At 38.8% G+C, this 25,677-nt stretch overlaps 1 protein-coding gene across 40 annotated transcripts in view; it reads left to right on the plus strand.

Moving 5' to 3' along the window:
- RIMS2 (regulating synaptic membrane exocytosis 2) overlaps nt 1-25,677 on the plus strand; it is a 448,889-nt gene that overhangs the window by 407,697 nt on the left and 15,515 nt on the right. Inside the window, exon 1 of one of the 40 annotated variants that reach the window (XM_050971328.1) lies at nt 20,826-20,955. The exons of the other annotated variants lie outside the window; for them this stretch is intronic. Within the exon in view, the coding sequence (XP_050827285.1) occupies nt 20,826-20,955 (130 nt within the window). Of the gene's footprint in view, nt 1-20,825; nt 20,956-25,677 lie in introns of those variants that run through there. 40 annotated transcript variants of the gene reach the window in all.

Raw genomic sequence — 25,677 nt, forward strand, 5'->3', positions numbered from 1 at the left:
TAGAGGAAGACTTGCAGCTGGGAAAAATTATAGCAAAAGACAAAAGCTTTTGTGAAGGAAAATTGTGTAGGACAGTTTGGAGTGACCAAGGCAGTCCTGAGAAAGCAGAGTACATGAGCAACTCAGAGAGCAATTCCTTTTCTTTCCTTAGTGTTATGCTTTCTTCTTCCCCATGCCTTGTAACACTTAATTAGCTTTCTGCTGTTGTTTGGGCTCAGTAAAAATATTTACATATTGTTAATATATCCCCTGTTGGTTTTATTATTAATTATTAAATAATTAATATTAAAGTAAATATAATAATAAAAAAGTGTTGCTGTTTCTAATAAGCAAAAATAGTAATTGAAAAGCACTGCTTTGTTGGGGACAGGAAAAGAGATTATAGTTTCACAAAGCCATCCTCACTCAACACATTAAAAAATAAGACAGCTGTGTTAAATTCTCTTTTTATTTTGATTTAAAAGTTCATCTGGATTTTTATATTACCTTAAGATGCCTCTGAGGTGTTTTTTTGAAATATCTCTTTTAATTTTATAATGAAAAATATAAAATACTTGATTACTTGAAAAAAAATTAGATTCAACAGTCTCAAAGCATATCTGATTTAGCTGTTTCAGTGGTACCCATTTCTGTCATGGATTCCTAATAAATACACCAACATGTGCATATATGTATTCTCTGTGTACATATTTTAGGTTTTTTATTTCTTCCTAACTTCAGTTTTTCTATAAATATTCGAAGCATTGGAAGCTACATCTCTTGTTGGAACAATAAGATCACATCTCTCATTCAGTTCTAACCTCCTGCGTTCCTGGAGGTCCCTGAGCTCCCTCCTGTGGGACACGAGCTGTGCCAATGGTGACTGGCACAGTCCAGCCTGGCTCAGGCTCCTTGGCCTCATTAAACCCCTAGGAAGTTAATACCTCTGTCTACCATGGATGTAAATGAAAATGTTTCTTGGGTTGAAAAGTTGGCTAGAGGAGAATGCCCACACAGGCAGACAGTGTGAGAACCTTTTACTGGGGTTGTCAATGAATTACTGCCCTGGCTTTTGTGCTGGGCAGCTGCAGTGACCCTGCCTGGCTGCAGCACTGGGCACTGCTGGGTTCTTGGTGCATCAGGGCAGGATAACCAATATTGGTGACATAATTCAGTCCTGAACCTTAGCTTTGCTCACAGTCACCATCACTTTTCACTTCTGGGCTGAGCACAGAATTGCCAGCTGGATGTGTGAGTTGGCTAGGGTGCTTGGTCATGGAGTTTGCAATATCTTTCTGAGGGACTGTGCCAACTGGTTTCTGAGCCAAATTTAAAGCCAAATGTAAGTGAAGCCAGTAAATTAATGTCTTCCTTACATAACAATTAGTAGTATATTGTAGAAAGGCTGAGTTATTTTTAAATATGCAATTTGTGCAACATACAGTAACTAACAGCTTCATGCTGATAGAACTTTTGCTCCTTTCCTGAATGGGCTTCCTGAGAGTATGCAAACTGGTTCTGGCATTGGCAGTGGGTAGCTGGATTAAGAGATTTCTCTGTTTCTAATTTCTGTCATTTTCTTGATGAAAAGTGATATATTCTATATATGTGATAGATATTCTAACTGACCTCCACTCCCATCTTCCAAACTGAGACATGCTGAGAAAGTCACCATGTAACAGTGCCTTTGCTTATGCTTTCTCTGGAAGCTGAGCTACAGCTTCATTTCTGACTCATCCATGCAAGTTTGTCTGCACTGTGGTAGTTCTTCAGTTCATTTTGCAATAAATTTGCACTAAAAGGGTATGGGATTTTTTTTCTTCTCATCTGTCAAGGGACAGCTTCAGGGATCATCTACTGATCAATCTCCATATGCAGTTCATATGCAAAATTTAATACATTTCAGTCATGAGTGAAGAAGGCCATAGAAGTGCTCCAAGAAAGAAGAGTGAGGTTTACATGAAGGCATGGAAATGATTTCTTAATGGTGACTATTACTTCCACCCACTCTTTACCAGATTGAAAACACACCAAAGCTTTGTTTTGCAAAAGCCTAAGCCCTAAGCAGGAAGAAGATCAATTGAAAGAATGACTGAAATTAAATTAAATTGAATTAAATTACATTAAATTAAAGACTTCACCATTGATTATTCCTGGAGCTGTTTTTTCCTCTTACTTCCTTCAGGACTGAATTGTAGATCCTTTCTTAGCTTCATAAGCACAGAGTACATATTTTTATTAGGACAGAATATGACAGACACGGGAATGATGAGACTTGATATTGGTCAAAAAGACATTAGTTTTAGTAGAGAAAATTACAAACAATTAATTTTTGAAGGCAAATACTATTTTACAGTAACACCCTTTCCCAGAGTAGTCAGATTCTATTGTTGTACTGCAGAGCTCTGTGCTGTATATGCAGCTCTGTCCTGCAGCCCAGAACGTTTTGGTTTCTCCTGTCTGTCAGCAAACCCTCATGTACTTGGAAAAATAATTTTCCATACCTGCTGCTCTGACAGACTTTCTTCCTTTTTATGTCCATAAATTTAAAATCAGTGTCCTGAATTTCAACATCCCTCATGATTCATCCTCTTGTCCTAACTGAGTTTTGCTCCTCATCAAGTTACTTCTTTTCCTTTCATTCTCACAGCTAAGCTAGATGCACAGATAGAGTTTAGACTGAAGAAAAACTAGAAAATTATGTGGGTAGACCATGGCAAGGATTGTATTATCAATACCTATTTATCCATCATTTTTTAGTAAATTCCTTTGCTCCATTATAAAACACAGCCTCGTATATTTATAAACTTGGTAAATGATCTCTCTTTTATGTAAAAATCTCTTTTACAGTTTTAGGCCCTCAGGTTTGGGTTACATGATTGTTCAGTGGATAGAAAATAATGGAACATGTGAAAAAATTGTTTTGTCTCCATTAAAACAAAAGAGGGGGAAAGAAGAAGGTTTATTGTGGGAAGAGAAGACAATTGTTCTCTCTCTCACTTGCTCTGTTTACATATACACGTACACCACTATAGGTCATGGAAAAAATATTTAGATTATTATAGTTCAACAAGGCAGGTAAAGTGAACATTCAGAAAATAAATTTTGGGAAGATACTCGTTCAGAGATGGAGAAATTAATATAAGGTTGTCAGGCAGGGTAGAGCTCAGTGGAATCAACTTTTATTAGAAGATTAGTTCTATGCATGGTTGATGTGTAAAGTGTACTGAGCACCTAAATCTATTCTGCCTAACCTGCAGCTCTGATATTTTATTGGCTCCCCAGCTGTTCTGACAGAAATGTGGTTTTCTGCACACTTGGTGCTTTTCCCACTTCTTGAATGTATGTTGAACCTTCATTCATATAATCTGATGAGCATTAACATTATGTCAGTAAACTTATTTTTCATACACTTTTTGCACACTCTTTTGTCTTACAATGCCAGAAAACTGCACTCCTTTTGAGTTGAATCCTAACTATTAACACACAATATTTTGATACTTTTCTGAGCATTAATGTATTTTACTTCAGTATTTTACTTCATCTGGTCATACTAAATTAGAATTAACAAGTTTTGTGGCAATTATTAATTACATAATATGATCTTAATAATGTAGATCAGGACTTTACCCTTTCCTTCTATTTTGTCAAACAATACTGTATTTGCTCATAAAAGTGATAACTTGCAGAAGCAGAAATATAATATAGACAGACTGATGGAAAATTATATCAGTGGAGAAGCAGGCATAAGCAGAATGGAGCAATTTCACAAGTGTTTATGCCCCAGTGAATACCATGTGTTCCTTTTAAAACATTTTTAATACAATACCAAAACTGTTAGCATAAAAGGATAATTACAATGTTACTTTTATTTGTTCTGAAAATAAATTGCCAGTGCAGAGTACCATAAAAGGAACAGGAATGCAACTTCATTCCACTCTCAAATTCATCATTTAGACATTCAGAGCATGTACATTATCTTTTGATTTTGCAGAAGTATTTAATAAAATGTTAAATAATACATGTGTATTCTTGAGAGTGCAGCTTTTTAAAGAAAAGGTCACTAAAAGTATCTCAGTTGTAAGGAAGAACAGATGTGTTCCTTGCTATTGAACTCCAAAGTTCTTTTAGAAATCTGTTAGCCTGATTTTCATATGACTGTTAATCCAGATTCATCATATTCAGCACTTATGATGCTAATAATATTTTACCTCAGCATCATTATTTCTTACCCCATTTAATCTGCATTTGACTGTTTCCTCCCATATTCTCACTGGTTAATCTTCCTAAACAGGATTGTGGCAAAGAAACAGATCTTGAGCCTTAATGCACCTTTGGCACTTCTGTGGAAGTCCAAGGAAAGCAGGGCAGATGGCACAGAACGTTTAATGCATCTTGATGAGAGACTGAAAAATAACAATGTGGCCACCTGTAAATGCTCTTTTGTCAAACCTCCTGGATTCCAAGTCCTGCAGCAAGGGACCTGCAGCTCCAATGACCCAAGAAGTCCTTTCATGTTTTGGACTGACACCCCCTCCAGTGCCCAAGGCACTCAATCAGACTTGTTATTCAAAATGAACCTGATATAAACTGAGGTTAAAGGATCCTCTCTAATGAAATAGTTGATTTATAAATCAACTATCATATTCCACAGTATTGTTGCAATCCTGGATGCTGAGAATTTTAAACTTTCTGTTCTTAAAGGTACAGACTCAGAAGAGAACACTGCATTTGACCTGAGGCTGTGAAGGAAGCTTCCAAAATTGATCGATAGTGCTGGGATTAGGGGTGTGTAGTTGGTTAGAAATGTGTAATATCACAGAGTAGAAAACATAGAGTTTGGGATTTTAGAATATAGAAATAAATATGAAGCAAGATGGATGTTTTAGGGTGGAGGCAGGTTGTTCTTCTTTCTTCTTCCTTCTTCTTCATCGGTTTGTGTGATGTTTTGTAATTGGACAGAAAAGCCTGCATTGCAGGTTTCCAAGGATCAGTTATTGGGTTAAAAGGGAAAATAATCTAAGTGTCCTTTCTTTATTGGATAGTTTAGTCTTAAAAGACCTTGTCACAAGAGATAGTTAGCCATTTTGTGCCTTGCTAATGAAACACTGAGCTCATGGTTGTGAGGCTGTTTCACAGATAAAAAAATAATAAACACCTGAGTTTGAACATGACCTATCCTCTCAAGTGCCTTCAATCCAGACCCAGAGAAACCAATAAGTATCTCACAGACCAAACATTATTTACTACTATAATGATCTTTGACAAATTTCTTACATTTTCTTAAAGGATTCTTTTCATATAGTGTTGTTTCTAAAAATTAAATCCTAAGGAAGGAGGAAAGGTTCACAGACTCCCCTAAAATTCAGTGATTCCTGATCTCTAAGTAGAAATAGAGTAGAAAGTAAAGAATCCTTTTCTAAAACTAACCTTGTCTTGACATCTTTTCTGTTTGATAGATTAGGTACAGCTGACACTCTGTAGTGGAGTAATTGCAAAAGGAGGAGGTGGCTTTTGAGGTAGCCATGATACAAAATGCCTAAGTTTTCTTAATTTAAAAGTGTTGAGGTAGCTTTTGTATGATAATTTGTATGTTTGAGTTTAATCTGTGAATCAAAGATATGATGCCATCTTATAAAACAGCCTTCATGTGTAGGTAAAACAGCCTTCTAGCAGTAACCTTGGATATGATGACAATATGTAGGACCATAGTGAGAAAGCACAAGCAAACAAAAGAAAATAATGACTGAAAATCATAAAATCATGGGATGGTGGAATAGTTTGTAATAGTTTTTTACTTTAAAAATCATGTAATTCCAAGCCTTCTGCCATGGGCAGGATACCTGCAAAAGCACTGCAGAAAAAGAAGTTTGGAGTCAGAACTGCTAAACTGTAGTCACTTAGTCAGCAAATACTCCCTCAAAGTGACTGGGGGTTGTGATTTAAAGTGTAGTAGTTGGATCTCTGTCCCAAGAGCTTGCCACAGCTGGCAGGCAGAGCTGGTCAGGGTTTTAGCTGGAAGGAACTGCCTCTTTGCACCTTAGGGAACATGGACTAGGGACTCAGGGCAGTGGAAAAGGCAATGACCACATTACTTGATGCTTTAGCCAGTGGAAAACAAAGTCAAATTTGCTATAATGTCAGTTATGTGTGTTATCTGGGCATTTGGTTAGGAGTCCAAAACATAATCAAAGCCTCTGTGGTCTCTGTAACAAAAATAGGCACAATTCTCTGCTAGTTTCATTCAATCCAAAAGGATAAATTCTGAACCCTTCAGTGACTCTTCAAATTTCACAAGGTGGCCCTCCCAGCCCAATCTTCTGAAGCTGCCTTCAGCAGTGTCCTCAGTCTACTTTCCTCTGCAGTAGTTGCAAATTTTCTCATGTTCCCAATCTTCATATAATTGCTGAAGTTTCCTTTCACAGTTAACTTTTTCTGTTTTAAATTGTTTCTCTTCCATCAGAAATCCCATCCTTGGATATATGAATTCTAATACTGCACCAATTATCTGTCTTCCAAGTGGTCTTTGCATGTGCTTGCCTATACCAAAAATCCTTTTCCTAGGGTGCAGAGCTAGTAAATGACTCTTCTGACCTCATGTCCCTGCAGACTTTCACTACGATCACCGTCCCTCTGGAGGCATTAGAGTTTTTGTCTACAGGTTCCTTTATGTTATTTGGGCCACAGATTTCCTGGGTAGCTGACTATAGTCATTCTTTTAATTCATTTTTATCTGTCTATCCTGAACTACATGAATGGGATATTTTTTCCCCTTCCAACTGAAATTTGACAGTGAGGATCAGTGATTTCTCCTAGTCTCATGTAGAAATTAATTGTACAATCTATTTCAAATCACAGACTGAAGTATTTTCCTGTGTTTTAGAGTGTTTTCCAGCTTCCATATAGATTTTTGTCATTTCTTGGGGTACACCCTAGGAAGCAATTGCTTTTGTTTTATCATTCTCTTATATATGATGATCACCTAACATTTCTCTCTCCAGACATGATTGCTGGCTTCCTCTGACAGATCTCTTTAGCTGTTTGGCAACAACTATTTTTCCTTAACCCCATCGCAAAATTCTACTTACACTCAAAGACTTTCCTACTTAGGAAGACAAAAAAAGTTTCCCATTTTTCTCTATAGTTTCATTTTGCAAAATGGTCTTTTTTAATTTTCTCTCTGTCAATTACACATGGACTTGACATGGGATTATCTGATACACTTCCGTCATGCTGGATGCAACACAAATTAAGCATAGTACCTGAGTCAAATACTGTATGCTGAAAGAAGCACAGGGTCCCTGAGTTCAAGCACTCAGAGCTTGCTCACAGAACAGAGATTTTTATGTGTGAAGGCTTTCCAAAATAGAAAAGAAATTCCAAAATAGAAAAGAAATATTTTCATCATTCTTTACAGCTTAGAAGTTGTTAAAAAATGAGAGAGTTCACTTCTTATTTAGTAATCTCAAATTGACGATGTGGTTTAATGTTTTTCCCCTCTGTTTTGTCTCCAGACTCAAATTCCTATGTGCTTTCTTTCCCCCAAAATATGAAGCTATAATTGCTGGGAAAATAATATCACAAAATAGCACAGAAAATATAATTATTCTGATGTATGCACCTCTAATGGCCCCACAGCCTCAGAAAGTACACAGAGCTAAAGAAAGTAGGAAAAGATTGCAACAGGGATGATGAAGAATGTGAAACAGGATTTTTCAGTACACAAAAAAAAATGACTGAAGGAGAAGTTTGAGGCCTGTAAAGTCAGGGATACTGTGAAAAAGGTGACTACTGAATGATTTATTCATTGCTCCCACAATGCAAGAACTAGAGCATTGCAGACAGTTTCCAGGCAAACAAGAAAGAGGAAATAATTCACAGCACAAATTTAGACTAAGGGACCCATTCTATAGGATACTGCAGGGCCCTGATGTATATACTGGCTCAAAAAGTGATTAGAAAAAGTGACTTTGGTTCGATCTAGCAATGGCAATTAAACACAAAGAGGTCTAACTCAGCCTCTAAACCAGCAGTCAGCAAAATAAAGGTGTTCTTTCCCCTACTTTTCTTTTCTTACATATATTTCTTAGACATTGGTATTAGCCATGCTGACAGAGGATACTGAATAATTGGATCTTTGTTTTTTTCCTGTTATGGCCATTTTGATTTTCTTATGTTTGTTCATATTTGTCTCTGGTCTGGGACTTGAAAAAAGGAGTCTGACTGCTGGATTGTTGGAAACCAGAAGTTTGTGTGACTTATCTAGCATGGTAGATTCAGTTCTTTAAAGTAACATCTCTTGCCTCACTCTGAAGTCTTCATCTATTATAAATTTTGGTTGGCTTTTGGCAAAAGTCTAAGTAGCTCATATCAAAGCTGGTTTTGATCATCCCAGTTAAAGAGCTTAACATTTCATTAAGCTTTTTATCTTTACTACTGCTCAATAATATACTTCTCCTACCAACAATATTCTAACTATGATCTTAGCTTAATTATAAATTATTTTACATCAAATAGGTGCATAACTCAACTGATTGCTGTGCTGACCTGACACACTTTTATGAAACCTCAGATTTCGTGATACTCTAGAGAGGTTCATGCAGGAGCTACATATTTGCATGGGTACAAGCTAAGACAGGAGGTGTCTTTAGTAGACATTGGCACCACTTGTTTAGCTGTGCAGTCTGTACCTTTTGGCTATATATGACATTTCACAGAGTTAAATAAGGCTTAAATTAAAATTTAAAACATTCTCTAAATATTTACAGGGGAAAAAAATGTTCTCATATGCTCATTTGTCACATTCGTTCTTGGAGAACATTCTTCTCTCTTTCCATGCATACAGAACTGAACTCATCTGTGTATTAAATGACCCTGAATCTGAAGATACTCTCCAAACTAAATACAAAGATATTAAGATTATTATACATGGAGAGACTGAATAAGGAGAGCTATAGAGAAAATTTAGTGTATTGAATGAACTTTATTCAAACATTAACTAAAGACTTGCATTAAAAAATTGAGAAAAGTCAACTATTTTTGATGCACTGCATAATAGGCAGATATAAAAAAAGTATTCAAATAACTCATTTGCTCAACTTAGCGGGTTGCTTTTATTCTAATTGAATTTTGAAGAGCTCTCTAAACAAGAATGCTGGTGCAGAATCCTGACATTTGTTAAATCCACAAAGGATTATTTTAGAAAGTAACAATAGCCAGTATTCATACAGAAAAAAAAAGGAATTTTAATTAACAAAATGTGTATCTTTTTTGGGTTTTTTTTCTGAAACAAAAGAAGCAGAATAGAAGGGAAGAAACAAGCAAAGAATTAATGGCTTGATTTTTAGGGTTCTGAAAACCCAGAGTTCCTGAAGAATCACCCCAAAAGAAGTGGGAGGAATATTTCTCATCTCCTCTGTGAAATAGCTCATGTACTATTTAGCTGAAATTTATGGCGGAAGATGTAACAAACATACATTTTTTAAAGAAAAACTTAGTTATGTTGATTATTTGTGTGTTATTTTTAGCATATCATTTACATATAAGAATACTTCAAATTAAATATACATTGTTTGTGAAACATGCCATTCAGCTGGGCTGTTGCCTTGATTCCTTTTATCAGTCCAGCATCAACTCCTACATTTTTTCCTGTACAATTTTTCTCCTGTACAAAATATGATACAGACACAAGTGGGTGGGAATACACACAACATAGCATTTCTTTATGCATGAATAAAAATGTGCATGTGCATGTAGACAGACACACGAGTGTGTACTGCCAAGGAGGGGGCTGCAGGTGACCTGCCTATTTCATCTTTCTGTAAATTGGGCCCTGGGTAGGGGAGTCAGAAGTTGTGGTTTTTACCACCCTGCACTCTTGAGTTCAAATCTTGATGTGCCTTTACTAGTCCAAAAAGGTTTGAGAAGCCCTTTTACACAGCTGACAGTCACCAGCTGAGTCAGATTTTAGGGGTTCTGTCATCTTCTAGGTTTGGTTCTGATATTTTTGTGGCTGTGTGTAGTTCCTATTGGAGTCCATAGGCTTTCTATTTTCAGTTGGCATTGGCTGTTAACTCCTCTGGGACTGAGAATTCATTCATTTGCTATAGTTGGTACTCTGGCATTACAGTCATGTTGTTTCAAATTTTTGTCCATTGTGTACAGAGGCAGCCTAGGCAGCTGGCCTAAACTAGACTCCTAGTTTTGGTATGCAGAAGTGAAATGAGATGACTCTTGGTGCAAACAATGGCCACACAGCACAGCAGGGTTGCAAAGACCTGAGCTAACTCCAGGCAAACAAGTGACATATTCTGCAAAACTATTTAGCCTGGCCAGACCCAGCACTGATGTAGTTTCCAGTACCTGAGTTGGGGCTAAAGTACTGGGTCCATTGTGCTGTGTAAGTAAACATATTATGTCACTCAGCGTGAACCATTGGGAGTTGGGTTTTTTTCACTTTCTCTTTAGTTAAGAGACTCTTTTCTTCTCTAAATCAGAGAGACACCTCTGTCCTTAGGTGAGCCACTTACCACTAGCAATTGGGACTGCTATGACCCTTGAAAAATAATATAATTCTTTGAATTATATTGGTGCTGTATTTTATTTTAAAAAGCTAAAACAAGGAGATAAAGAAAGAGGCACACATTTCAGTGTCCATTCCACTGAGGAAATCAGAATTCTCACTTCAATACGACAGTCTGAAATAACACAAGTGAAAAGGAAGTTGATACAAACTCTCTCTTAATATAGAAACATATGAAAAGATTTGTAGGATGTTATTTGCTAGTACATTTGAAATATTCTATGCTGATGGAGATTATCCAGATGGCAGGAAGTTTTTGCTGCTGATTTACTGGGGATAGTGTAAATTTGGTGCCATTTCTTTCTCTGCTGCAGCCTGAGGTTTTTATCTGCTGTACCATTAAGATTGCAAACTCTTTTAGGAAAAAAACTCAAATTATGAGTTCATATAGTGTTATATGCAGCAAAAAGTAGCCAGATTCTGAAATACAATTAGCAAGTATTGTATAATCCTGGCAAAACTGATCAAAATTGTGAACATTATTCACAGACTTATGCTTATTAGTGGTTTTTCAGATGAACAAAATTATCTTGAGGTTGACATCAATTATATGCCTCTCACCATTTTATTTTCAGTTATTTACTCTTTAGGTGACAGCCTAAATTGTACATGGAAGATAATGAGACTCATATCTGAGGCATCTTTGGAAAGTATGATATTTTTAGATCCTCTTAGATGGGACTCCTTACTATCTGGCAAAGTACAATTTATTTCTTAAAGGTCAGCATAAGTAAAGAAGCTGAAGTTATTCAGTATTTTGTAGGATACACCGAATGCATTGCCAAATTTGTATCGGCACATCCGGTCTGTAATCAAAATTAGCTAGTGCATTAGTAGCAATAGCAACAGTAGTAGTAGCATCTTAGTCAATGAAATTTTACTGCTTTCTATCTGTTCTTTCTCTCAGTCTCAAAATGCTAGATTGTGAAATGGTGCCCAGTGTGGCCTTACATGTACGAAATGTGAATGAAAGCTTTCCAAGAGTTCCAGGTTATGCACACACATTAAGCCTCCATATATGGTGTTTTAAATCCCATTTGAACTCATTAACATGGTGTTAATGAGAACTGTGAACTGGCTTTCAAACAGCAAACTGAGGAAATGTTATTTGCAGCACAGTGACTCAGGTCAAATAAGTTGCTGTAAAACTTCATACTTTACATCTGCAATTCAAGTCCTGCCTGGCAGTTTTAAATCTGTAGCAGTGTCATACCTGAGAGAAGGTTCTACTGTATTACGGTCGGAGTGGAATCCTGGCACTGAGTCCAGCTGGCACAGTTCCACAAATCCATATTGTGATACACCAAATCAGACTTTGGATGTGATTTCTGGCCCATTTGAACTCCTGAATCAAAACACCTTTGGAGGTCCTCTACAACTTTAAGCTGATACTGTGCTAGAGACTCTTTTGAAAATTTAGCAGTAAAATGATCCAGAAGCCTTCCAGTACCCAAAAGGGGGCCTACAAAAAAGTTGGAGAATGACTTTTCACAAGGGCATGTAGTGATAGGACAAGAGGTAATGGGTTAAAATTGGAAAAGGGAAGGTTTAGATTAGATATTAGGAAGAAATTCTTTACTCCGAGTGTGGTGAGGCACTGGAACAGGCTGCCCAGTGAAGCTGAGAGGGTGCCCCACATCTGGAAGTGTTCAAGGCCAGGCTTGATGGGGCTTGGAGCAATGTGGTCTAGTGAAAGGTGTCCTTGCCCACAGCAGGCTGGTTGGAACTAGATAATTTTAAGGTCCCTTCCAGCTCAACACATTCTATGCATCAGAATGTGTCCTGATATTGTATTTGCTCATGTAGACAAAGCTGTGGATAATCAGATACAAACAAATGAAAGAGAAAAATAAAATTGTTTTTCATTATTGGCATTTAGGGATTCATGGATTGTGTGAGCATTTCTGAAGAGACACTGCTATGACTAAAACACCATGGAAATGAGAGACATTTAATGACAACAGCACACATTCCTCTGCCAGAATTACAAACAACATGAAAACTGACAAAATAAAACTGAAATCTGTGCTTTTGTCAGACAAACATGACATCAGCAGATAACAATATATTTAAACTTTGCTTGGAAAACATTTTTATTGTTATTTCTAGATAGATTCTAGTGCCCACCAACTGACTCAGATTCTAGTCAATGAGTTTAGTGCTGACCATTAAAATTAAGGTGTTTCATTAGTGAATATGGTGCCTTTGTAAAATCCTAGTTAAGGTTTAAAGCATTTGCACCCTATACATTTGCAGCCATAAGAAGGGACATTTATGACATCATTAAAATGGACTGACATTCTGGATCTCTGAGGCATTCAGAGATTTCAACTCTGCCAGCTGGCAGTAGCCATGTGGATGGTAGCCATAAGGTTATAGATGTAACCATATGATGGGTTCAGCCAGACTGGAAGCCAGGCAGGCTGATGGATGGAGCTGGTAACCTGTGCACTAAACAGTGCAGGCAGTCTGAAAGAGCATGATTTACCAAAGAGATGTGGCAAGGCTCTGCAGGGCTTTGCAGAGCATAAGGAGCCTCAGAAAACCCTTTTTGGTTGTTCTGCACTGAAATCATGCACAGGACTCTGGCACACAGTGTTTTCAATGAATGTAATCTGTGGTCTCAAGATAACCTAATAGGCACAGAACTTTGCAAAATCACACCACCTTAATATATATTAACCTTCTACAGGGTATTTCATAATTACCTGACTGACTTGCAAGACAAATGTGTTTTCAGTGCTGACATTTGGACTCACCAAGGCTTTTGACACATGATGATAACATATTACTTTTGAAAGACAAACATATTGAACCAGACCTGCTCTGTCCTTTGCAAACTATTTTCTCTCTAGTCACTGCAGTTCTTGAGTGCAGAGAACAATGTGTGACAGGTACACAACTTGCTTTTCATCCTGTTGTTTACATGTTCATAATTTTACATGTTGCTTGCAAAACATGTTTCATTTAAGCAGGATGCTATTTGTATTTTTTTTTTTTTTCTGGCAGAATACAAGCATAAAGATCATAGAGTGCTTTTCTGCAGTACATCCTCTTCAGTAACATCAGCAGATTGCAGCCCCAACAGAGGTTCAGGACACCATGCTCCACAGGCCACTCGAGTGCCAGTAGTTCTGTACTGGTTTTGTCCCTACTGAAGATGGAATTATACAGGAAACAAATCATTTTTTATGAAATTAGAGTGTCTGAAGCTAATTACACTCTCCTCCTCTAAGACATTCTGAAAACTTTCAGTGGAGTACACAGGCAGCTGCAATAATATAATTTGAGCATACAAATGAATAACTACAGCTTGTTTTTAAGTTGATGGGCATGATGAATTATGAAGGTCATTCTCAGAGACAAAAAGGTGGATTTGGATCAAAACAGAGGAAGCAGACAGAATGTATACATTTATAACCAAAAAAAACCCCAAACCAAATATAACAAAACCCCACCATTTGCCTTTAGTTTTTCAGACTGCTTGATATTTTTCCTATGTGTTTCTTTCTCAACACTTCTTTCCTCAAAAAAGCGTGTAGCTTTTTATTTCTGTGCTCTTGGTTTCTCTCCCTGATGAAGCATTATGAAGTAATACTTTTTTTCCAAGCTCCTAGACACCTTGTGATTTGCAGATCACCTTGTGATCATAAAGATGTGAAATTATTTTAATCCAAACAGAAATAGTCAGCAGTGTAGAGCTTCTCTCTCCAACCTCTCAGCTACTTGTGAGCTATCTCATTGCATTGCTTCATGCTAGCCCATTAAAAACTCCTTTTGTTATCCACAAAAATTATTGCTTTTTTTTGGTTTTGTGGTTTTCTCATAAACAGTGGAGGGGAAAGTAAATATATTTTGTTTAAATAAGAACAGACAGCTTTCACATGTGATTAATATTAGCATTAAAGCAAAAGAATTACTTGTATAGATTTCCTTTATGTTCATTAAAGAAAGCTTAATGCAGAAGAGAATGCCAACTGCAGGACAAGCAATCCAACTATATTGTTTAAGAAACTAAAATTGGTATCTTTATGCATCTGAAAGCAGCCTATGTTTCCAAGAAAACCAAAAGACTTTTCCATTTCTATCTTTTAAACCAATTTTTATGTTAGAATTTCTCAGTTTTATTTTTAGAAACTGAAATTTGTAGGGTGTTTGAAAGAGATGAAGTGAGAGTAATTTCTTTCAGCTTTTCAAATCTGTATCCTTTGAAAATGTGCAAGACTTTGAAATTATCTCCACACAGGCTAAATTACTTGAAGGTAGAGTCCCATTGGCAGAGACTGTTAAGGTGATGGGATCGGTGGAACCACTCTTCCCATGCAGGAATGCTGGAATTGTCTACCAGTGAAGGACTCCTAAGGTGGGCATGCAAAACAAGCAGTTCCAGGAGAATCCTGTTTTGCTGATAAAACTGTACTTGCACTAACAACTAGGGAATCTCCCAGAACAGCTGTGTCAGTCAGCAAAGCTATTTTGGTATAAACCTGTACTGTGTACCTAGCTTGATGTTTGGGGTGGAGTTGACCTTACAGTAGAAAATGCCAAAAGAAGTGGGAGAATGGAAAAATTTACTGTTACCATGTAAGCAGACAGAAAAGTGTACCTTCATTCTCTGGGACTGCTTAGTAGGGGATGCTCAGAGAACCCAAAATGTATGATTTAAATGAAGTAGAATTTGGAAAACTTACATCTAACTGCTAGATGTAGAAATAACATAGGGATTATTGTTATATCATGAAAATCTAAGAAGAGTAGGAGACCCCTGCTGCATGGGAGCTATTGCCCTGGGAAGGAGTTCATGACAAAGTTCATGATGAGTTCATAATAGTCACCAACTATTTAGCACGGTCTGTTGTGATAGGACAAGGGGTAATGGTTTTAAACCAAATGAGGGCAGGTTTAAATAAGATAAAAGGGAAAGGTTTTTTATAACAAGTGTGGGAAAACTCTGGAACAGGTAGATGTCTCAACCCTGGAAACATTCAAGGTCAGGCTGGATGGGGCTCTGAGCAAGCTGGTGTAGTGCAAGGTGTCCCTGCTCATCACAAGATCATTGGACTAGATGACCTTTAACTGTCCCTTTCAACCTAAACCATTCTATGATTCTTTGATCATGATCAAAAAATACTAAATCAAGAACTGTGAATTTTTATAAGATAGGATTCAGTAAAAGCAGCCATTATTTTGTGAAGGAACTTGTAAATTTCTGGAATCTGACCTTTTAAAGTGCTGAGCTGGAGTTGGCACTTGGCTGTCTCTGTAGGGAACGAGGACAGCCAGCACAGTCCTAACATTCAGCAAATCATAGGCAATAGCAGCTTGTTACTACATGTTACAGGTTTTCATACATAAACCCTGTTTTACACTAACTGGGCTGTGGTTTTAATGATCTTTTCAGGCTATTGTTTTAGCTTTACACAAAGGAAAAAAAAGGTGTAATTCAGTAATAATAGCAATTGTATATTCCAGTGATACTTAATCTGGACAAATTACTGGAAATTGCTTGAATAATTGGAGACTCAGTTGGAGAATAACATTTCCTCCAACCAATACTGGTATTTAGTTTTCCTTTTGTGTCTTCCTAGAGTTACCTAAATGCTGGGTTTTCAAACTGGCTTATTTTTTGGAGTGGGAGACAATTCAGTTAACTCTTTTTGAGGCCCTTGTCAAGTATTTCTTCTCTGTTCACATGTTGGCTGTCTCTGATTACTGAAGACTGAGGGCATAAGAGGAGGCAAAAACTCAGTGAAATAAAACAGTGTGGGAGGTGTGGGGGACTCTCCCTCCTGTTTTAAGAGGAAGCAGTTTGCCCTTCTTGTAGCCACACGTTGCACAAAGATTTCTTATAAGTGGGAAGTCATTAAGAGTTTGAATTGCAATTTTAATATGTTATGCCTAATAGTTGATAGATGTGATGCAAATGAAAGATAATTAACCAGCATATAAAGCGCAGCAGCTGAATTGGTTTTTTCTGAAGACAATCATGAACAAAATAAATCTCTTCTGTAGCCAACAAAAGAAGTCTGTGGGCAATGCTTGACAGAAAAGGTGACAAAGAAAAGTCAATAACTCCTTTCCAGTCCCATTCCCAGGATACCTTCCTTAATTGCAGGTTAAGGGAGATACTTTGGATCACCCTTCCATAGTGACTGCCCTAGGAAATCCTCTACAAAATGTGCACAAGGGCTCAAGAACTCTTTTATGGCAATATGTGCTTTTATCTTGTGTTCAGAAGCTGAAGCAGGCTGCAGGAATTAATCCATAATACAGGCAATAATAAAAAAATAATCACCATAAAAATTATTGAGTTCTTCACTCCAGGGAATTATGACCTCTGGGTTCAGTACATAGAAGTAGAAATGGAAAGTGAAGAAATTTCATTTTTCCTTTTGATTTTTCTTTCCTTGATAAAAGGTATAGTTTCATGAAGGAAACATCAAATCATTATTTTTCCAAAGCATCCCCATTTTAAGTCTAATAATTAGTGTTTACTTGAACCAAACTTGCTGAAATACACCCAGCTACAGCTGAAACATGGAAAAACATGGGGAATACATTAATTTCTATGCTACTTTTTAAATTACCTCACATGGCATATCTACACGAAAAGAGAAAGATACATTTATTAAACTCAGAATTCTATTATTGGCTGGCTGTATTTAGAGTAGGTTGACACCAAATATCCAGTGCCACAAATTAATCTTTTAGTAATTTTCAGGGAACACAACTAGTAAGCAATTGCTGCCACAGTTCTTTAGATGAGCCACGAAAATGTTTATAATAAATCCAACCCTACAAATAGCATTTCTTTAGGACAGTACATACATTTATAGAAGGTGGTTGACCTTGTTCTGTTTGACCTGGATTCCTACAACATAGTTTCTTTCAGCAAATTATGAAAATGTTAAAAAAATAGCATACCTGGGAGTCTCTCGCTTTGTCTTAATATTTAGCATTGAGATGGGAATTTGGGTGCTGTTCCTTTAACAGGAATTTTATTCACTTCTACTTGGTGAAGCAAATCAATGAGTGTCAGTTAAAATTTAAACAATCAGCAAAACAACTGGGGGATGTTGTCAATGTCAGGGTAGTAAACTTGTTTTCTGCATTTCAGGATGTGTCTAGATTGCCATCAATTAGATTATTTGTATAATGCAATCATTAGAAACTGAAGACAGCCTCCCCAAATACCATGAGAATTTATGGATTTCTCACCTCAGTTCTTTGTGTCTGTTTTCATTCTCTCATTTAAACATTTATTTTAAAGAAAGAAAATTAGGACAGAAGCATATTGAGGAAGCTTGGATGGGATGGTGAGACAGTGTTTTGTCACAGATTTTTTTGCATAGGTGCCTAACATCCCAATGTCTATTTGGGGTAATTTGCAATTGACTACAGATAGTTGAGGTTTTAAAGTGCTTTTCTTGGTATAGGCTGATTTTATCAACGACAGTAACAGGTTTTTTTTATATACTATGCAATATTAGCAGAAATGTAAATTTGTTGTTAATGGCTTAGAAGCCTCCTGGCTTCTAAGCAGGTATTATTTCTTTGACAAGAGATACTTCAAAGGGGATACTTACACAAGAATATTTATAAATGTGAAGTGAAAGTAGATGAAACAGATGTTCCAAATCAGTTGCTCTTTTTTGAATATGTATTCTAGAGTTTATTTATATTTTTGTATCTCCAAGTCACCCAACTGTTGTTTTGCCTTTCTCTGCATTCTCAATGTCTTTTCAGTTTTATTCAACTGTTTTTGTGAAAGTGACCAGTAGTTCATCTGAAATGTAATGAACATTAACTCATTTTTATTATCCAAATTCTCAAAAGCAGTCATGAATTATTATTTAATGGACATTTACTTTTCTGCCAAATCTTACATTCATAAAAATGTTGAAGTAAGTTATTTTGTCTGCTTTAATGTTTATAGATAGAAAATTCTATTGCCACCAAGTCTTTAAAAATATCTTTAGCAGTTATTTCAACACATTTTATTGGGTTTTGCCAATTACATAATTTTGTATATTAGATATTTATTATTTTTACTGCCATTACACTTTCTTTTAGAGTTGTTTGCTCTAGAGTATTTCAGTAACATCTTTTTAGAGTAAAGTGTAAACAGAAAAAGCTCACTCTGTCACTTGAAAATACTTTAAAGGATGTAATGCACAGGGTGATTTTAGGGGAAGAGGTACTGCAGGCTGACCAAGTGTCCACCACAGACCTTGGCAGGTCTCTGTCCTCATGGAGTGCCTGTGGCCTGCCTGTGGCTTACAAGAGAGGTGTCTGTCTGTCTTGGCAGCTCACCTTCTTGTTAATCTGTAAAACATCACAGGGAGGGGACAAAATTGGGCATGTGGCCAGAGAAACAGGATGAGCAGCTAAATACACATTTTGGAACATGACCTGAATGAGACACCTAAAAGATGTAAAGAGGAAAAAAGAGATTTCTGTTCTTCTAAAATAAGTTCCTATGATGTTACATGAAGCGTGCTTTATTCTATTGTAGTTTTCTAGAAATCAAGTTATTGGGTAAATTGTAAAACTAGCTGTAAAAACTCACTGCTTTGCTGTAGATTGAGTGATGATGGTTCCATCCCTGAATGCTAAAGTTCCAACTAGTTTTCATTCCACAGCAAAGTATGCCAGTGATAGTGTTGGCTGGTTTTAATGTCTTATTGTTATCCTTTCCAATCCTCAGCTCAAGGAAATACACGTGAGGGGTGTGAAGTGTATTTCACTCTACACACTTTCTTCATGAAGAGTTTCAGTTCACTTCAAACCATCATTCTGTCTGCAAAGGTTGTTAGATCAAGCCCTAAACATTATTTAGAGAGAATTCTTTTTTTTATTTGAAAGAAAACTGAATGCACCCCAAGCCCCAATGACATTTACTGTTATTACTGTTCAAAGGGCCAGTAAAGAAAAAAACAACCATGTGCAAAGTTTGAGAGCACTTCTGCACTGTCATGAACTATAGTGGAATAAGTTACTGATGCTTCAAAAGATTGATACAGTAGCTAGTACCTCTTTTTAATCGTGCCCAGTGCTTTAATTTCTTAGCATTTTAGGGAAAAGTTTGCCAATCGCTATATACTCAATTACCATAACATACTGGATCAAAGATAAAAAGGTAACATTAAATAGTGTTGAGGAAGATATGTAAGTAAGACTGGATAAAAGCCCCAAAATTATGTGATGTAGCTATAAGCAAATCCTCTAAGGACTGAATTTAGAAAAGGTACACTCATGTTTGCTAAGGAGGCAGATGTGCTTTAGAGAAATACAGCTTGGCTTAAAGTGAAGAGGTGAAGGATTTGCCTGTGGCTTGCAGGGCCACTTCCTCAAGAGATGCTGAGCCACTGACAGAAGCCATGGCACAAGTTCACACCCAGAAGGCTCACGCTAAACATCAGCAAACATTTTTTCACTGTCAGGGTGAGTGAGCATTGATGCGTGAGGTTTCCCGGAGAGGCTGTGAGTCCCGATCCTTGGAGATACTCAAAGCCGCCTGGCCCCCAATCAGGGCAGCTGGCTCTAGTGACCCTGCCTCATGACCCAGGGACCCCTTCCCAGCTCAGCCTTTCTGTGGTCCAGTGGTTCGTTCCCTGTTTTACAGACCCCGCCCGAGAAGACTCTCGCCCGTAGGCTGCAGGTGTGTCCTGCCGGCCGGGACTGGGGGCAGCGCCGCTCCCCGCCGGGGCCGCTGCTGCGTTCTCCAGTCCGCGCCGAGCCACGGGGCCGCCCCTTCTGCGGCCTCCCCCCGCCTCCAGCACCGCTGCGAGCCCCCGGCCGGCCCCGGCGCGCCCCTCCCGCCTGCTGCCGCGCAGGGGCCGCTCGCCAGCCCAGCGGCAACCGGGCGGAGAGCAAAGTCTGCGGGCGGTGCCTGCGGGACGTCCCGCCGCCACCGGCCGCCGCCGTGCCCCGGTCCTGCCTCCGGCGCGTTCGGTATTTACAGCTGCCGCGGCCGGGCCGTCCCGCCCGCGAGTCTCGCACGACGGCGCCGTCCCGCTCCGCCCGCTCCGGAGCCCCGCGCCGCCGGCTGACTGCTCGCCCCGCTGGTAGGCGGCTCCGTGCCGGCCGCGGCGGCCCGCCCCGCCGAGAGCAGCGGGGCAGAGCCGGGCACAGCGGGGCACAGCGGGGCAGAGCCGAGCTCCGCGGCGCGCAGCCCGCCCAGCGCTCCCCGGCGCCCTCAGCCCCCGCCGCCAAGACGCCGCGCTTCTTGTACCGCGCCAAGGGCGGGTGCCGCTCGGCCAAGATGGGCCGGCAGACGGCGGCCGGCGGGCGCGCCATGCAGCGCTCGCAGAGCCGGAGCAGCCTCTCCGCCTCCTTCGAGGCGCTGGCGGTCTACTTTCCCTGCATGAACTCCCTGGAGGAGGAGGACGGAGGTGAGGGGCCGGGGCACGGTGGCCGCAGGTGTGCGTGGGGACCGCGGGCGCTCCGGGGTCTGGCCGGGCTCGGCGGCGGCCGCCGCGAAGGGCCGGGGGTCGGCTGGACGAGGAGCTGGATGGGGGACGCGAGTGATGGAGAGTGGCTTGGGCTGAGAGAAAGATTGGTAGCCCCCTACTTGTAGCTGGAGAGTGAGGTGAGATTTAACAGATGATGTTTATCGTCACATTGGGAATGAAGTTGCTAGCTGAACTTTAGTTATGTTGGGGGGAGAAATAAAGGATAGAGGGTCTTTCCATTCTTCCCATTTTCTGCTCATTCATACGAAAAACAAACCACACTTCCTCGCAAGTGCTTTTCTGACAATCTGCGGGCTTGTTCAGGTATCCCTTGCCTGTCATTGCAACAGAATTTTTATAGAACGCCAAAGTTGAGCAATTAAATACTGGCCTCAAGTACCCTTTCCTTAGAGGCAGCAGTGTAGGTGGAAGGCTAATGAGAGACATGCAGTGGATTTCGTGTCTAGCCATGCCCCCCAAAAAGATTTGCTATTTGGAATGTACAAATGTAATAGTTATGTATGGCGCCAAACTGTCCAGGATGGAACTTGTATTTCATGAGTTTGTTTTGAGTATACTGGTTTCATAAAGAAACTAATCTCTTGTGTTTAAATATGTTTATGTATAGAATGAACCGATGGGCTTTCCCTTGTTTTATCAAACTAATTCAAGATTTTTAATTTCATTAGGATTAATGGAGCAAATTGCACCTTCAAGAGATTTGAGCTCTATAAAACAGAAAACCAGTGTCCAGTGCTGCTATGCAAACATGTATCAGCTGTGTCTGTACACCATTCGTTATCTATTTTAAATATCTGCACGTTCATTTATCACCTTCCACATTTCAGGCTGAGTTCAGTGGGTAATGTGTGTCCTCAGTCTTTGTGTGTTTTATCTTTTCATGTGCAACAGTCTCTGATTTTTTTCCCCCAAAGCATCTCTCATTTCTGATTGAATCCCAAGGCATGATCCCTCACCTTTTCACTGCTCTTACTCTGGGGTTGGCCAGCTTGCCCCTTTCAGTGGAAAAGAAGTGGCTGCCCCCTGGGGCAAACTCTGCTGTCCTTCAGTACTCTCATCTGCTCCCTGCCTTGAACAATGAAGTGAACTGCAAAATATTGCCAGTAGACTGCAGGGTAGGCTTCAGATGGCATTTTTAATACTATTGATGTGCTAATAAACACTATGGCTGAAAGCACACACTGAAAATATCATAAATTATCCTAAACATGTTTAGATGTTCTTTAAAGATTATTTTTCTTTATCATTCCTGAAGCTTTTTCTTTTCAGTTCTGATTTTTAGATACAATAATTGCATTAATCCTGTGTGAAATCAGAGTATTGATTTGTTTTGTTCTACTTGGTTTTCTTTACTTCTCCGGGAAGCATTTGATTTATTCCTTGGTGGAATCTATGTTTGCTTAAAACTGTTCACTGGTTCAAAGAAATATAAAGTACGTGGAAGTCAGTAGAGAAATATCTGTAAATTTAAGGATAATTGTAATGATTTATTTATTTTGTGCCGGCAAATTATTCAAAGAGAAGTGTTAAAAGATTGTATAATGATGAACATGTCACATATTGTGTTGATTTATGTTATCTGATCCTGTTTAGTTTAGGCTACACTTGAAAATGCTTTCCAATAATTCCCATGAAAAAAATAGAAATGGAACTGCTATGCAGTTTTTTATGCATTTGAGTTTCTGCTACCTCAATTTAGACATACCAGGTTACAGAGGGAATGGCAGGCATGACATGACAAAGATCATTTACCAAGTGTTCTCAGTGGGATTAGAAAGAAAAAATTGTGATGTGCTTTCTGGATGGCAAGTCACCTCTGCACTCAAATTGGAATTTGTTGTCTTACGAGTGTTTATACAATTATATTGATGTAATGTAATTAAACTGGTTGTGGTACATACTCCCATGTTCACATACAAATGTTCTTTTATAGTTTAACCTGAAAAAGGTGTCAAACTCACTTCATAAGTTAACTGTCCTCGTGATGTAATTATTTCTGCATGTTGTGGATAGCTTAAAAAAAGATAACCTGTTACAAGGGTGCTTTTCTTCTTTTTTTTTTTTTTTCATTTCACACTCAGTCATATTTTTAATACAAATAGGAAATCTAGAAAATCTGACCTGTTGAGACATTTATTTGAGATACTCTCTTGAAGACTTTTTTTATTAACTGCTGAAGTGGATATACAGGTCCAGAGGTGTATCTTTTGGTGTGAAAGAATATGAGTACTGTCAAGTTCAGAAGTAATTTAGTAGCAAGTAACTCAATACAAGAAATTAATAATTTTTGAGGCTATTTTTGAGCATGATGATTAAGAAGTTCCCTTTACATGTCAGCTGATTAAAGGGCACCTCTTAAGCCCTGGCATCCAAGCTGTGATGTACTGAAGAAGTGGGGTGTGGAAAGGCTGCTGTTTGCTGGTAGCCATGAATTTGAATCATAGAATCATCAAGGTTGGAAGGGACCTTCAAGAACATCCAGTCCAGCTGTCCACCCAGCCCTGTCACTGTAACCTCTAAACACCATCACCCAGAACCAGATCCAGACACCTCTTGAACACCTCCAGGACTGGTGACTCCACCATCTCCCTGGGCGACCCATTCCAATGCCTGACCACCCCAAAAGTGAATTTTTCTTTCTAGTATCTAATCTGAATCTCCCCTGTCTCAGTTTAAGGCCATTTTCTGTCATGCTCTCACTGCAGGCATGGCAGAAGAGACTGAACCTCACCTCACTGCAGCCTCCTGTCAGGTGCATGTAGAGAGTGATGAGATCCCCCTGAGTCTCCTCCAGGCTAAACAAGCCCAGCTCCCTCAGCTATTTCTCATAAGATGTGGTTTTTAGAGCATTGTTGCCTTTCTCTGGATACCCTCCAGCACTTTAGTGTCCTTGGAGGACCCAAAACTGAGCACAGTACTCAAAGTGTGACCTCACCATTGCAGAGGAATTTGTCATGGCTAACCCTAAACTTGCCATGGTTGGCCAGGTTTGCAGTACAGGGAGCTGCTATTTAAAATAGCATTTCTTACCTGCTGATCAGTTGAGATGAATCCTTCGAGTTTATGCACATTCATTATTTAGGAGTTTATTACTCTTAGCCACATCTATTAAAAGGTGTTAGAAAGAAATTCTTTGCATCATCCATTTCCTTCTGGCATGTCTGCATGTATTCACACAGGGCTAACATGGTGCCAGAGAAAATTATTTATGTTTTCAAAGCATCGAGGATTTTAGAGATGTCTTTTGCATTTTATTTTGTTAGATTCATTGATGATAAAATGTATGGCCTGCATACTGAAGTGAGAATTGGTGGCAAATACCACTTAGAACAGACTTAAATTATATGGAAATTGTTGAAGAGGTATGGAGACAGAGTACAAATCAGTATCTGTATGAATGCTCTTGAAGCATTCATATTTTTTGTGAAATCTTGGCTTTGTTGGAGTTAAAGAAATTTTATGATTGTCAAAAGATAGGAGAATTTCCACTATAAATGTGTGTGATATCCTTTTATATGTCTGTGTAGTCATAGTGCAAAATCTCATACATATATTTACAAGTAGTGCACGAATGTACTAAACTTTCCCATGAACAACTGAGCGAATGAATTCTTATGTACAAGAAGCTTACTGGAGAAGAAGTAGAGTTATCCAACATGCAGAGAAGAGAGGCTCAGCTCACATGATGTAATCACTAGAAAGCCTACATCTGTTTTTATGAGTGGAACTGGTAACTTGGTACTTCCTCAAATTACACTGTGTATTGTTTACTGTAATAAATTTTCACTATAATTTCCTTTTTATACTTCACTTCTGATTTGCTTTTACACTGAGGTGATGTTATGAACAGTTAAATAGCACATTGCCAGGAGTGCAGCTGTGGAGCTGCTGGTCGTCCAAGGTCTGTATGCAGAACTGTGCCCACCAAAAGGGAGTATATTTCAGTTTAATATCTTCCTTTACTGAAGTTTTTGGGTGGTAGTGAAGCTGTGAGAATGAAGGGGAAAGCCAAATGCTTTGCAGGTGCTGAAGACAATTCAAGAGATAATTTATGATAATTTAAGACATAAATTAATTCAGAAAGAACTGGAAAGCATCTTGGTCTCCCAGTATGTTAGAAAAAAAAAGGGCAATTAAAAAAAAAAGCCACAGAATGTTCTTCAGTCCAAGACAATCATGCCAAAAATAGCAAAAATTAGTTGCCTTAGCTGAGGAGAAGTTACGTTACAGTTTTGCATATTGATGTCTACTGGAAGAAGTATCTGAGTGTTGCTGCAGGAGTTGAGCAGGAATAGAAGCACGTTGTACTCTCGTGTCACCTGGCTGGTAATTAGCTGGGGAACTTGCTGGAGGGCTTGCTGGATCCCACATAGGTGTCAGCGGGAGTGCTGCCCCTGAGTGAAGACTCAGGACTTATTTAAAGGTACGCTGAGCTGCTCAGCTGAGCCCTGGTAATGGCTTCAGTGGCATTTCTCACTGATTAAACACTGCACATTGGTACAGCTGGAATAAAACTCAGCAGTTCCTGGATTTTATTCCTGTGGTTAGACCGCCAGATCACAGTGTCCCTCTGGAGGTCCCAGTAGACAATAACAAGCAGACAATAATTTGACCAGAAATAGAAAATGGGGGAAGTAGTAA

Source organism: Serinus canaria, chromosome 2 (genome assembly GCF_022539315.1).
Source record: "Serinus canaria isolate serCan28SL12 chromosome 2, serCan2020, whole genome shotgun sequence".
In the NCBI taxonomy this organism is placed as follows: domain Eukaryota; kingdom Metazoa; phylum Chordata; class Aves; order Passeriformes; family Fringillidae; genus Serinus; species Serinus canaria.